This window comes from Ailuropoda melanoleuca, chromosome 17 (genome assembly GCF_002007445.2).
Source record: "Ailuropoda melanoleuca isolate Jingjing chromosome 17, ASM200744v2, whole genome shotgun sequence".
In the NCBI taxonomy this organism is placed as follows: Eukaryota; Metazoa; Chordata; class Mammalia; order Carnivora; family Ursidae; genus Ailuropoda; species Ailuropoda melanoleuca.
This window is the reverse complement of record NC_048234.1, coordinates 40,333,311-40,347,340: the sequence shown is the minus strand read 5'-3', so window position 1 is coordinate 40,347,340 and position 14,030 is coordinate 40,333,311. Positions and strand designations below refer to the sequence as shown.

Sequence of the window (14,030 nt, the reverse complement as noted above, 5' to 3'; positions counted from 1 at the left end):
ATACGGGGTTCAGGAGAGAAGTGAAGGAAATCCCCAGGACAGAGATCCCAAGATGGTAACTGTACAGAAGGAATAAAAAGTGACCTGCCTGGGTTGGAGCAGGTCAGAGGGTTCTAGGGGAAACTTCTTTAAGATGATGAAAATGGTAGAATGTCAGATATATTTGAATGTATTGCAAAGAGATTATGCACTTGGGTTAGAGTTTGGGAAAAAAGAAACTGGTCATCTTTTGGAGTGCAACTTAATATGCAAACGGTCACACAGGGTCCCAGATAGGCATGTGCAAGGATACCACTGTAGCAGTGTCTGTAATGGTGAGAAATTAGAAATAACCTAAATGCCTATAAATAAAGACATTGTCAAATTACAGAACACACATATTTGTTTAACAATAGGCAGCGAGTAAAAAAGGGGGACGGCTTTTTTTCTGTTGTGGTTCCATTTGTGTTTCAGAAAACAAGACTAAATTTCTAGATTTACGATTATGAATATAACTAGGAAAATATCTAATAGCCTACATCTCAAACTTACGTTGTATTGATCTCTAGTTGTTTGTTTATTCATTTAACATCTATTTCTTGAGCATGTAGTATGTATAAGGAGTTGTTTCCTGCGTGCTGGGAATGGAGCAGAGAGCAAAATAGAAAAAAGTACGTGTCCTCATAAAGCTGATATCCTTGCAGGAAGAAACGGACTATGAACAATAAACAAACAAATACATTATAGGTCAGGTGATGAAAAGTACTCTGAAGAAAAGTAAAACAGGGTAAGAGAGGTAGATGGGGTGGGGGGGGGCACTTTCTGTGTTAAGCTCTGCTGTCCAGTGGCGCTTCCTGCATTATGGACAAGTTCTGGAAATTTGCAGTGTTCAGTACTGTAAGCCACTAGCCTCATGTAGCTGTTGAGCATTTGTTTTGTGGCTGGTGCAACTGATAAATGGAATTTTACATTTTATTTCATTTAAATTAAATTTAAATTGCCACATACGGCTCACTGCTACCATATTGGTCAGTGCATTTAAATGGGAATGGTGAGGGATGCTGTCACATAAGGCAGCATTCGAGCTGAGATCTATACGAAATGAAGGAGGTAGCCCTGGGTTCCAGGCAGAATGAGAACCAGGTCCTCATCTGGAGTAGTTGGAGGAAGCCTACAAGGCTGGAGCAGGATGAGTAAAGGAAAGAGTAGAAGGAGATGAAGCCAGAGAAACAGAAGGGGCCCCCATCATGGAAGGCCACAGCGGCCAGTATAAGACTCTGCTTGTTCTCTGAGGTGGGAAGCCATTGCAAAGCTTTGAGCAGGCAAGTGAAATGATCTGAATTTTTAAAGGGTTGCTGGAACTATTCTGATGATAAACAGTAGGGATGAGGGCTGAACCAAGTAGAAGTTAAGAAACTCCTACAGTAACCCAGACCACAGGTGATGGTGAATTAGTGGGTAGTGATGGAGTGTAGAGAAGTTGTCAAATGAATTGACAGTATTTACTGCTGAATTAGGTAAGGGGCATGAGAAAGGAGGTATCAAGGATGGCCTTGAAGGGCTTTCGCCTGAGCAAATGAGATCAACAGCACTGGGGAAGAGAACATTTGGGGAAGGAATTCAACAGTTCTGTTTTGTGCATGGTAAATTGGAGGTGTCTGTAGATAGTTATGCTAAAGTCCTGACAATAAGTGATGTTAAATGGGAATTTCAACTAAATGATTTCTTCCTGGAGAGCTGAGTAGGAGAAAGGTTCATCAATGGTGTTAGCCCTCTCTATGGTGTTAGCCCTCTCTATGTGGGACAAAGCAAATAGCTTATCATCAGTCTTCAGCATGAAAGATTTTCTGTCTTTAATTACACAGGGCTCTAAGATTTGGATAATTATTTTTACTTATTCCATAGAATGGTTCCTGAAAAAATAAGGTTCCTGTCACGAGTTTGTATACCGCTTGTAACTCTGCCAGATATGGAACCACTGGTGGAGGCTCTGCTCACCTGCCAAGGACATGAGCCTCAGGAAGCGCTCTGGCCTGAGTTCTTTGATGCCGTGAATGAGGCCTTTCTGCTGTAAGTGACTCTCTCATCGGCTTTGTTTTCCTTTTCTTAGAATGCTCCATTATATTGGAGATGCAGTTTTCAAACGTTTGGTCTCAGCACCACTTTATGCTCTTAAAGATTATTGAGGATCCCAGTGAGCTTTTTCTTTTTTTAACATGGGTTGGATATATCAGTATTTTACGATGTTTGAAATTAAAACAAGTTTTAAAAATATTTGTTACTTCATTTAAAAATAATACATTGATTACATATTCACACAAATAGCATATTTTTATGAAAAAGTGATCTTTTCCAAGAAGAAAATTGTTTAACAGGAGTGGCATTGTTTTATAGTTTTGCACGTCTCTTTATTATCTGACGTACGACAGCCGGTTCTCATGTGTGTTTCTGTTCAGTCTGGTACGATATGTTGTTTTGGTTGAAGTACATTAATAAAAGTCCAGCCTCACACAGATACCTAGTTGGAAAAGACGAGAGTATTGCAGTAGCCATCTCAGATAATTGTGGATTTTCTCCTTGGATAGATAGCTCACCAAAATTTGAAAATGGTAGTGTTTTAAGGTTCGTTGCTACACAGAATCTGAAATTATTATACTGTTACATTAAAGCCCATTGAATGTCTGTGGAATACTGTTTTGTTTGGTTGGGGGCTTTTTGGTGGTATACTTTTAATAGCTCTTCTACCCAAGCAGGATCTTATAGCCTGGTTTTTGAACGTATGTTTCATTTGGGAAATATTGGTTTATTAAGTTCTGCAGATCTTCTAAACCTGACATATTTCATTTTATAGCATCAACACTTTCGTTCTTGTCAGCACCAATCTCATCAGAAATGTCTTTAGTAAGCTGTCAAGCTCACATTGACAGGAACAAATTTTCCAAGATTCAAAGTTCTACTTAAAAACTCAAATTTATCATTGGCTACAAAATGCTGTCATTTGTTTTCCTTTAGGTACAAGGGTCATTTCACTAATTTTAGAGAAAGTATGTGCCAAATACTCAATTCTGAGTAAACACTGTTTGTCTGCTGTTCTTTCAAGGGAAGTTCCATTACCAAACGGTGGCTAGTTGATCTTGCAGCTCACACAGTTGCAAGTGCTTTTCCTCCGGACAACCATCCTGCTGTGTTATGCCGTGGAAGTGCAGTATGCGTGCTTTCCTTTTCACCACACAGAATGCTTTTTTATAAAAAGTGTTCTCGAGTGTAAAATTTAGTAAAATTAATATTTTATACTGCTTCCTCAAACACATTTTTGTGTGAAACTGGCTGTGTTATTACTGCATGTAGTGGTGAAGAGTACAGTGCCTACTTCCTCTGCTTGACTCGTGCTGGGCGCAGTAGTGTCACTCGCTAGTGCACTATGAGTGCAAATGTCAACACAAGGGTTCCAGGAAAAACCATGAGATTCGAAGTAGTTATTCAACGCTGTAAGTATTTCTCTACCGTATGTGTGTCCTGCCCAGCTCATTTAACAGAACTCCCGTTCTCAGTGTTGATATGAGATGAATACAAGCAACACAGCTAAGGTCAGCCATATCCAGAGGTTCAGTTTTAAGGCAGAAGTATAATTCTCTTGATGAAATAGTAACTTACTACATTTATGTTTGAATTATTTAATTCCTTTTTGTTTCGACTCTGAATGATCTCAAATTGATGCCTCATTTAGCTGGCACTGTAATAGTATTTGAAAACATTCTATTGAATAGGCGTAATAAGGTAAACTAATAACATCTATGAAATCAAGGGAAAAATAGCTTTCTTCATATTTGCTTTCACGTACAGTTTAGCCCAGTTCCTCTGAAGTAGATGTCTCCCTGTGATGAGTCAGGGAAATCTCTGGTGTATTGGTTTCATCTTTTCCCAATGAACAGCTATGGATGAGAAAGCAAATCTTTTAATTCTCCTTTGAGAAGTCAATGATCCATTCTTAAATGTGAGAAAATATATTATAAATGAATTTTATTTTTGAATAAAATATCAAATTATAAGAAAGTCTGAAAATATGTTATATATCTGTGAAGTATATATAAATATGCTTAGATCTAAAATAATTTAGATAAAATTGATACTTTTCAAAAAATTTTTAAATATTATTGCAAAAATTAGACAACAAAGTGTACTTGCTTCTTGTTATGTTTCCGTGTAGGGCCAAGAGGAAATATTAGTTTACTTATTTACTTACTTACACCCCCCCCCCGCTTTATTGAAATATAATTGACATATAACATTGTGTAAGTTTAAGATGTACAAGTTAATTTAATACACATTTTATATTGCAAAATGATTACCATCATAGCTTAGCTAAGACCTTCATCATGTCACATAATCACCATTTCTTTTTTGTAGTGAGAACATTTAAGATCTACTCTCAGAATCTTTCAAATACATAATATTGTATCAGCTATAATCACCATGCTGTACATTACATCCCCAGGATTTATTCATCTTACAACTGGAAATTTGTACTCTTTGACCAACATCTCCCCATTTCACCACACACTAGTTCCTGGTAACGATCTTTCTAGTCTCTGTTTCTATGAGTTCAGCTCTTTATTCCACATAAAGTGATATCATATGGTATTTGTGTTTTTCTGTTTGATTTATTTTACTTTATGTTAAGTAAGTTAAGTATGCGCTTAGGTCCATCCATGTCACATACTGCAGGATTTCACTCTTTCTCATGGCTGAATAATATTCCACTATATAAATATATCACATCTTCTTTATCCATTCATCTACTTGTAGACACTTAGGTTGTTTCCATATCTTGACTGTTGTGAATGCTGCAGTGCACATGATAGTACAGATATCTTTTTGACATCCTGTTTTCATTTCCTTTGAATGTATACTCAGAAATGGGATTGCTGGATCATAGGATAGTTTTAATCTTACATGATGGCTGCACAAACATACATGCCCACCAACAGTGCGCAAGGGTTCCCTTTTCTCCACATCCTCACCACACTTGTTATTTGTTGTTCTTCTGATTCTAGCCATTCAGACAGGTGTAAGGTGATATCTCATTGTGGTTTTGATTTGTATTTCCCTGATAATTAGTGATGTTGAGTATCTTTTTACTTGTCTGTTGGCCATCTGTCTTTTTTGGGAAAATGTCCATTCAGGTTCTCTGCCCATTTTTTAATTGGACTATTTGTGAGGGGTGTGTGTGTGTGTGTGTGTGTGTGTGTGTGTGTTGAGCTGTAGAAGTTCTTTATATATTTTGGATATTAGCCCCATATCAGATTCATTTTTCAAATACCTTCTCCCATTCAGCAGGTTGTGTTTTCATTTTGCTGTGCAAAAGCTTTTTATTTTTGTGTAGTCCCTATAGCTTAATTTTGCTTTTGTTTCCCTTGCCCGAGGAGACATATCCATAAAAATGTGGCTAAGACTGATGTCTAAGAGATTACTGCCTATGCTTTCTTTTAGGAGTTATGTGGTTTTAGGTCTCACAGTTAGGTCTTTGATCCACTTGAGTTTATTTTTATGCTGGGGTAAGAAAGTTGTCCAGTTTCGTTCTTCTGCATATAGCTGTCCAGTTTTCTCAGCACCATTTGTTGAAGAGACTTTTACTTTTTGTATATTCTTGTCTCCTTTGTCAGATTAATTGACCATATAAGCATGGGTTTATTTCTGGGCTCTCTATTCTGTTCCACTAATCTATGTGTCTGTTTTTGTGCTAGTACCATAATGTTTTGGTTACTATAGCTTTGTAGTATATCTTGAAATCTGGGATTGTCATATCTCTAGCTTTGTTGTTCTTTCTCATGATTGCTTTGGCTATTCAGGGTCTTTTCTGGTTCCATACAAATTTTAGTATTATTTTTCTAGTTCTTTCCCAAGTTCAGTTATTGAAGAGACTATCCTCTCCCCACTTTATATTTTTGGCTCCTTTGTCATAGAATGACCATATATGCATAGCTTTATTTTAGGGCTCTCTGTTCTATTACATTGATCAGTATGCCTGTTTTTATGCTAATACCATACTGTTTTAATTACAATAGCTTTGTAAAATAGTTTGAAATCAGGGAGCATGATGACTTCAGCTTTGTTCTTTCTCAAGATTATTTTGCCTCTTTGGGGACTTTTGTGGTTCCATATAAATTTTAGGATTGTTCTATTTCTGTGAAAACTGCCACTGAAATGTTGATAGCAATTGCATTGAATTTATAGATTGCTTTGGGTATCTGAACATTTTAACAATATTAATTCGGGGTGCCTGGGTGGCTCAGTCGTTGAGCTCTGCCTTTGGCTCAGGCTCAGGTGGGACCGAGCCCCGTGTAGGGCTCCCTGCTCGGTGGGAAGCCCGCTTCTCCCTTTCACACTCCCCCTGCTTGTGTTCCCTCTCTCGCTGTCTCCCTTTCTCTCTCAAATAAATAAATAAATAAATAAAAATTAAAAGATTAATTCTTGTTAGGTTTTTGAAGGTATTATCAGTTTGAGAAAATTGTCCTCCATTCCAGTTTACTGAGTTTTTGTATTGAATTGGTTTGTATTTTATCAACTACTTTTTATGCATCTATTGATATGATCACATGACTTTTCTTTTTTAGCCAGTTGATGTGACTGATCACATTAACTCATTTTCAAAAGTTAAACCAGCCATGCATACCTGTGACAAATTCCACTTGGTTGTGATGTATACACTGTTGGATTCAATTTGCTAATATTTAGTTGAGGATTTTTACTTCTATGTTAATCAGAGATATTGGTCTCTAAGATTTGTTTTGTTTTGTTTTGTTTTTGGTCTCTAAGTTTTCTTATAATGTCATCGTCTGCTTTTGGTATTAGTGTATTTCTGGCCTCAGAAAATGAGTTAGGAAGTATTTCCTCTGCTGTTCTCTGAAAGAGATCGTAGAGAATTGGTATCATTTCTTCCCTGAATGTTTAGTAGAATTCAGCAGGGCCTGGTGCTTTCTTTTTTGAAGGTTATTAAATGTTCATTTAATTTCTTTAATAGGTATAGGCCTACTCAGCCTGTTTCTTCTTATGTGAGTTGTGTTAGAATATTACCTTTCAAGAAGTAGTCCATTTCTTTTAGGTTATCAAATTCATTGGCATAGAGTTGTTCATACAGTTCCTTTATTATCCTCTTAATGTCCATAGGATCTATAATGATGTCTCCTCTTTCATTTCTGACATAGTAATTTCTGTTCTCTCTCTCTCTCTTTTTTTTTAAGTTAGCCTGGACAGAGACTTAATTGATTTTATCAAGCAATTCGAAGAACCAGCTTTCATTGATTTTTCTCTATTGATTTCCTGTTTTCTATTTCATTGATTTCTGTTTTAATTCTTACTTTTTCTTTTCTTCTGTTTACTTTGCATTTAATTTGCTTTTCTTTTTCTAAACACCTCCCTCAGGTGAAAACTTAGGTTATTGATCTTAGATATTGCTTATTTTCTGAGTCTGTATTTAATACTATAAATTTTCCTCTAAGCACTACTTTTCTTGCATCCCACAAATTTTGATAGATTTTGTTTTCATTTTCATTTAGTTCAAAATAACTTTACATTTCTCTTGAGGTTTCTTACTTGATCCAGGTGTTACTTAGAAGTGTGTTGTTGAATCTTTACATAATTTGGGATCTTCAAGTTATCTTTCTGTTATTGATTTCTAGTTTATAATTGAATTGTGATCTGAGAGTAGACATTGTATGATTTCTATTCATTTGAATTTGTGAGGGTGTGTTTATTTATTTAGGTTTTGGGGGGGGTTTTGTCTTTGAGAGAGAGAGAGAGCGCATGAGTGGGGAGGGGAGGGACAGAGGGAGAGGGAGAGGGAGAATCCTAAGCAGGCTCCACGCTGAGTGCAGAGCTGTGGGGCTCGATCTCACAACCCTGAGATCATAACCTGAGCTGAAATCAAGAGTTGGATGCTTACTGGACTGAGCCACCCAGGCACCTCATGAAGGTGTGTTTTATAGCCCAGAATGTGGTCTATCTTGGTGAATGTTCCATGTGAACTTAAGAAGAATGCGTGTTCTGCTGTGTTTGGATGAAGTATACTACAAGTGGTAATAAATATGGTTGATTGATGGTGTTGTTGAGTTCAGCTGTGTCTTTATAGATTTTCTGCCTGCTGGATCAGTCTGTTTCTGATAGAAGGATGTTGAAGTCTTCAGCTATGATAGTGGATTCATCTACTTTGCAGTTCTGTTACTTTTTCCTCATATAATTTTACACTCATTAGTAGGGACATACAAGGTAAAGATTGTTATATCTTCTTGGAGAATTTACGCCTTTATCAATATGTAATGAATTTCTTTATTCCTAATAACTTTGCTAAATTTGAAGCCTACTGTGTCTGAAATTAATATAGCTACCCAGCTTTCTTTTGATTAGTGTTAGCATGATATATTTTTCTCCATCCATTAGTTTTGATCTGTATGTTTCTTTATACTTAAAGTTGGTTTTTTGTAGAAAAAATATAGTTGGATCTTGTTTTTTGACCTACTCTGTCAGTCTTTATCTTTTAATTGGTGCATTTAGACCATTGAAGTTCAAAGTGATTGTTAACATAGTTGTATTAATATCTATTATATCCCTTACTGTTTTATATTTGTTGCCCTTGTTATTTGTTCGTCTTTGTGTCTTCCACTCTTTCTCTGCCTTTTGTGGTTTTAATTGAACATTTAACATGATACCATTCTATCTTATCTTCTTTCTTAGCATATTCATTATACTTTCTTTTTTTACCTAGTAATTACCCTAGAGTTTGCAATATACATTTATAGCTAATCCAAATCCACTTTCATATAACATCATACCTCTTCACAGATAGTGAGCACTTTGTTTTTTAAAGATTTTATTTATTTATTTATTTGAGAGAGAGAGAGTGCAAGTGGGGAAGGGAGAGGGACAAGCAGACTCCGTGCTGAGCACAGATCCCAACTCAGGGCTGGATCCCATGACCCCGAGATCACAACACAAGCTGAAACCAAGAGTTGGATGCTCAACTGACTGAGACCTCCAGGCACCCCTGTGAGTACCTTTAAATAACAAAATAATCCTAATCCCTCCTTTCTGTCTCTTGTATCATTGTCATTCATTTCACTTATATTTAAGCACCCTAAGCATATATACACACATAAACATACGTATTTGGGTACATTGTTCCTATTTATCATATTTGAACAGTCTATTTTCTGTTACATCAGTTAAGAATAGGAAAAATAAAAGTTCTTATTTTGCCTTCATTATTTTTTCTTTGATTTTCTTTATGTAGATCTGAGTATTTGACCTGTGTTATTTTTCTTCTCTCCAAAGAACTTCCTTTAATTTTTTTTACAGAGTAGGTCTACTGGCAACAAAACTCCTCAATTTTTGTTTGTCTGAAAAAGCCTTTGTTTCTCCTTTGCTTTGGGAGAATAATATCACAGGGTACAGAATTTTAGATGGTGTATTTTTTTTCTGTCAACACTTTTAATATTTCACCCCACTCTTTTCCTGCTTGCATGGTTTCTGAGAAGTTGGATCTAATCCTATCTCTTTTCTCTATAGTTAAGATGTAGGGGTGCCTGGGTGGCTCAGTTGGTTAAGCATCCTACTCTTGGTTTTGGCTCAGGTCATGATCTCAGGGTCATGAGATCAAGTGCCGCATGGGCTCCACGTTCAGGGGGAGTCTGCTTGAAGACTCTCTCCCTCTGCCCCTCCCCCCACTCATGCTTTCCCTCTCTCTCTCTCTCTCTCTCAATAAATAAATAAATATTTTTTTAATTATGTATGTATTTTTCCCCTGGCTTCTTTCAGGATTTTTTCCTTATCTTTGATTTTTCTGTAGTTTCAATATGATGAGCTTAGGTGCAGTCTTTTGTCATTTATCCCATTTGGTGTTCTCTGGGCTTTCTGGAATTGTGTTTTGGTACCTGATGATTTGGGAAAATTCTTAGTCGTTGTTTAAAAAAAATTTTTTTTTCTCTCTCCCTCTTCTCCTTTTAGTATACCCATTACACATATGTTACATCTTTAATAATGTTCCACATTCCTTAGATATTGTTTTTTCAGTCTTTTCTTTATTTCTTTCTTCCTTTCTTCCTTTCTTTCGTTCTTTTCTTTTCTTTTTTCTTTTCTTTCTTTTCGCTTTTTGGTTTTCAAGGTTCCCATGTATATATCCTCTAGCTCAGACATTCTTTTCCTCAGCCAGTCTATGGTTCAGCGCACCAAAGGCATTCTTCATTTCTGTTATAGTGGTTTTGATCTCTTTGGTTTTTTTTAAGATTCCCATCTATGCCTACATTGCCCGTCTTTTCTTACACCTATTAGTGCTCTTAGCATATTAATCATAGTTGTTTTTAATTCCAAAGCTGATAATTCTAACATCTCTGCTTATTGGTTCTGATTATTGCTCTGTCTCTTAAAATTGTGGGGTTTTTTTTTCCTTTTGATATGCTTTGTCACTGTTTTTTTTTTTTTTTTTTTTTTTTTTTTTTTTGTTTATTTATTGGACAGAGACAGAGACAGCCAGCGAGAGAGGGAACACAAGCAGGGGGAGTGGGAGAGGAAGAAGCAGGCTCATAGCGGAGGAGCCTGATGTGGGGCTCAATCCCGTAACGCCGGGATCACGCCCTGAGCCGAAGGCAGACGCTTAACCGCTGTGCCACCCAGGCGCCCCTTGTCACTGTTTTCTTGATAGCTATATATGAGGTACTGGGTAAAAAGGACTGTTGTAAATCGGCTTTTGTCATTTGGTGGTAAGGTATGAGAAGAGGGGAAGGTGTTCTGTGGTCTTATAATTAGGTCTCAGTCTTTTAGTGAGCTTATGCCTCTGAACTGGGAACTTCACACAAGTTTCTCGGTTTTTTTCTTCCCCTTACTTAGGACAGATGCCCAGGGCTGCCTGGAATTGGCTATTTGCCTTACCACAGGTCTGTTAGGCTCTAATAATACCACATGAGGTTGGGCTCTGGTTAACTAGTTTTCCTTGAGGGCAGACCTTGTTAAGAATGGAGTGCTCTATCATATTCAAAACCTAAAGGAGAAGTAGATTTACTCCCAGTGTTTACTGTGAGAACCTAGTTAAGCTCCTGGAAGCAAATCTCATGATATTGTGGGGGCCCTCCATGACTGGATCCCACTGGAGTTTTTAACTCTCAGAGTTGTCCACACTGAGCCTCCAGACATTCACTAATTACAGTGCAGGTTTTCCTACCTGGCACTGGTTCCTAGGGCAGTTTCTACTTGTGGACCTCTACTGCAGTAAGTTACGATTTCTTGTATTTGCTTATCTGTCTTTTCAGTCTTGGGGACCAAGGTTTGTCCTACATCCCACCCTCTCTTAAAGATAGAAGAACAGTTGTTGAGTTTTCAGTCTGTTCTGCTTTGTACGTGTTATTAAGATAGAGTGGTGACTTCCAAGCTCCTTTCATGTGTAACAGGGAATTGGAAATCTCTATATGGTGTATTAAAAACATATATAACTACAATAGCATTATTATATATAAAAATTGATACCAATTCCTTAGCACCATCATGTACTTAGTCAGACAGTAAATTCTCTTGATTGTCTCACAAAAATTTTTTTTAGCATTGGTTCTTTTGGAATCAGAGTCCTTTAAAATCCACATGTTGCATTTGGCTGATAGGGTCAAAAGTCTCTCTCCATCTGTAGGTTCCCAGTTTCTCTTTGTTTTGGTTTTGCAGAGTACTTGTTGAAGTAATATGGTTGCTTTGCCCCACTCTTCAGGTTACAGAGTATTCCACCATCTCAAGTGTGATAAAGCGTGCAAACCCCTTGCCCTCTTAATCATGCATTCAATTTCTGTATGCGTTTGGACCTATTTTGTTATTTTCTGTTCTGTGGGGGTTTTTTGTTTTGTTTTGTTTTTGGGTTTTTTGCCTGTTGCATATTCACACACCAGTACCACTTTGTTTTAATGGAGGAGCCTTTTTAATATACCTAATATAAAATAAAGCTAGTTCTCCCTCATTTCTCTTCCTTTTTAGGGAGAGAAACAAGCAATTCTTGCTTGTTTTATCTTTCAAATAAACGTTGAAAGCATTGTTTCTAGCTTCAGGAAAGATAGCTAATGTTGTTTGGGGGAGGCTCATGTGAAATATATAGGTTAACTGAGAGAACTGGCTCTTTCTGACATGAAGGCTTTGTGCCCATGTGTCCAAGAACACTTATGTCTTTCCATTTGTTCAGGTTAATTTTTTGATCTTAAAGTAGTGTTCTACATATTTTCCATATATATAGGTTTTAGACATTTTTTATTCCTAAGGTTTTATTGTATTTTGGGGGGATTTTTTTTTCTGTAGTAAGCATATCTTCTCCCCATCTTTAAATTGATTTTTATTATATCATTGCATTTGGAAAATGAACATAAAAATCACCATTATTCTTTCAGTTAGCTCAGAGGAAGTAATTACCAGTAGAGTATTTGCTGTTTTTCATATATAACCCTTAAAATTAATGTAAAAATGTAAGTTTTAATTTCACTTTACATGGAATGTTATAATACAGGAATTTGCTACAATAATATTTAGAAAAAATAGAAGATTAAATTATTTAATGTTGAAAAAAGTCAAAATAATTCTCATGGTTAAAAAATACAGTCTTTTTCCACCTGCTGTAAACCTCTGTCACCATTTACCCAATAATTTGGGTAATTTGAATTTCCTGAGGAGTCTGATCAGTTATATTTGTTATTTTTGTAAGATACTGAGCAGTAATCAATTTAAAAGTTTGTATAATGCGATAAATTTGCTTCGCATCATTTACCTGAGTACATACTTCAGGTTCTAGTGACTTACCCTACCAGCTTTCATTTTTTGTACTCCAAAGCAGTTTTTCAAAGTATTAATTTTTTTTTAAAGATTTTATTTATTTATTTTGACAGAGAGAGACAGGCAGTGAGAGAGGGAACACAAGCAGGGGGAGTGGGAGAGGAAGAAGCAGGCTCCCAGCAGAGGAGCCTGATGTGGGGCTCGATCCCATAACACCGGGATCACGCCCTGAGCCGAAGGCAGACGCTTAACGACTGAGCCACCCAGGCGCCCCTCAAAGTATTTACTTAAAGTAAAATGCTCTTTGCCTTTCACCATTGCAGCCCTATTTCTGATTTAATTAGTAATACATTTCATCAAATTATAAGGTCTTAGCAACCTGTGCTTCCAGCCTTTTTCGGCAAGACTTGAATTAAAGGGAAATGGGAGGAGAACGCCCCTTGGCATACCCTGTGAAACCTCTCAAAACTGTTTCAGAAATTACTGGTGAGGAAGAGGCATGCTCAGAAAATAGCTACTTTTGCTCCACCCGCAGTGCTCGGACAGAAAGCTGAGGGCAGTCTCTTCATGGGTAGGCCTGAACTCCTTTGCTGTTTATTTTACTTCTGATAGCATGTTCTCCCTCAGCAACTAATAAAATTTATTTGGTTTGGAAAATTATGTCTGCTAATCCATAGGGGACAGACAGTCCAGAAATGGTGGGTGGCCTTCACCTTGTCCAATTCCTATGGCTTCAGCTCAGCAAGTTCCCCAAGCAGTGGCGTAAGAGCTGGCACCTTTCCATGGACACTTTCCCATGGACGGAGCATCCCAGCCACATGTTGACATGGGGAGGCTGATTCAGTCAGTCAGTGCAAATTACCACCCCCACACCCAACACTATTCTCCCCCCAGCCCCTTGAGCAATTCCCCAAATGTGCTGTGTGGTCATTTAGAAACCACATACTTTCTTTGACCAGTGCACCCTGCCCTGTGTTTAGACTTCCAGCTATTTGCCTACCACAATACACCACTGGAATTTCATCTGTTTTACTATTGGCTGGCTGTCTGTGGCCTTGGCTTCCAAATACAGTCATGGATTTTCTGAAATGGGCTGCCTGTCTTCTTTTCAACAGCAGATTCTTGCCCCTCTCTGCAGTTTAGATAACCTAGAGTAAATCTTCAATTTCTTGGCCTAAATGTCAAACCTAACTTCTCTGGCCTATTCCTGGAGTTGCCCTCACAGCCACGCAGGCTGCATACAACCTTTCTGGGAGGGCCACTGA

The 14,030-nt window shown here is 37.4% G+C and overlaps 1 protein-coding gene across 8 annotated transcripts in view; it reads left to right on the top strand.

Moving 5' to 3' along the window:
• Nucleotides 1-14,030, top strand: part of FANCC (FA complementation group C) — a 282,752-nt gene that overhangs the window by 209,413 nt on the left and 59,309 nt on the right. For 7 of the 8 annotated variants that reach the window (XM_034646675.1, XM_034646671.1, XM_034646669.1 and 4 more), the window contains one exon: nucleotides 1,885-2,049. The exons of the other annotated variant lie outside the window; for it this stretch is intronic. In XM_034646675.1, coding sequence (XP_034502566.1) covers nucleotides 1,885-2,049 — 165 coding nt within the window. The remainder of the gene's footprint in view (nucleotides 1-1,884; nucleotides 2,050-14,030) is intronic. 8 annotated transcript variants of the gene reach the window in all.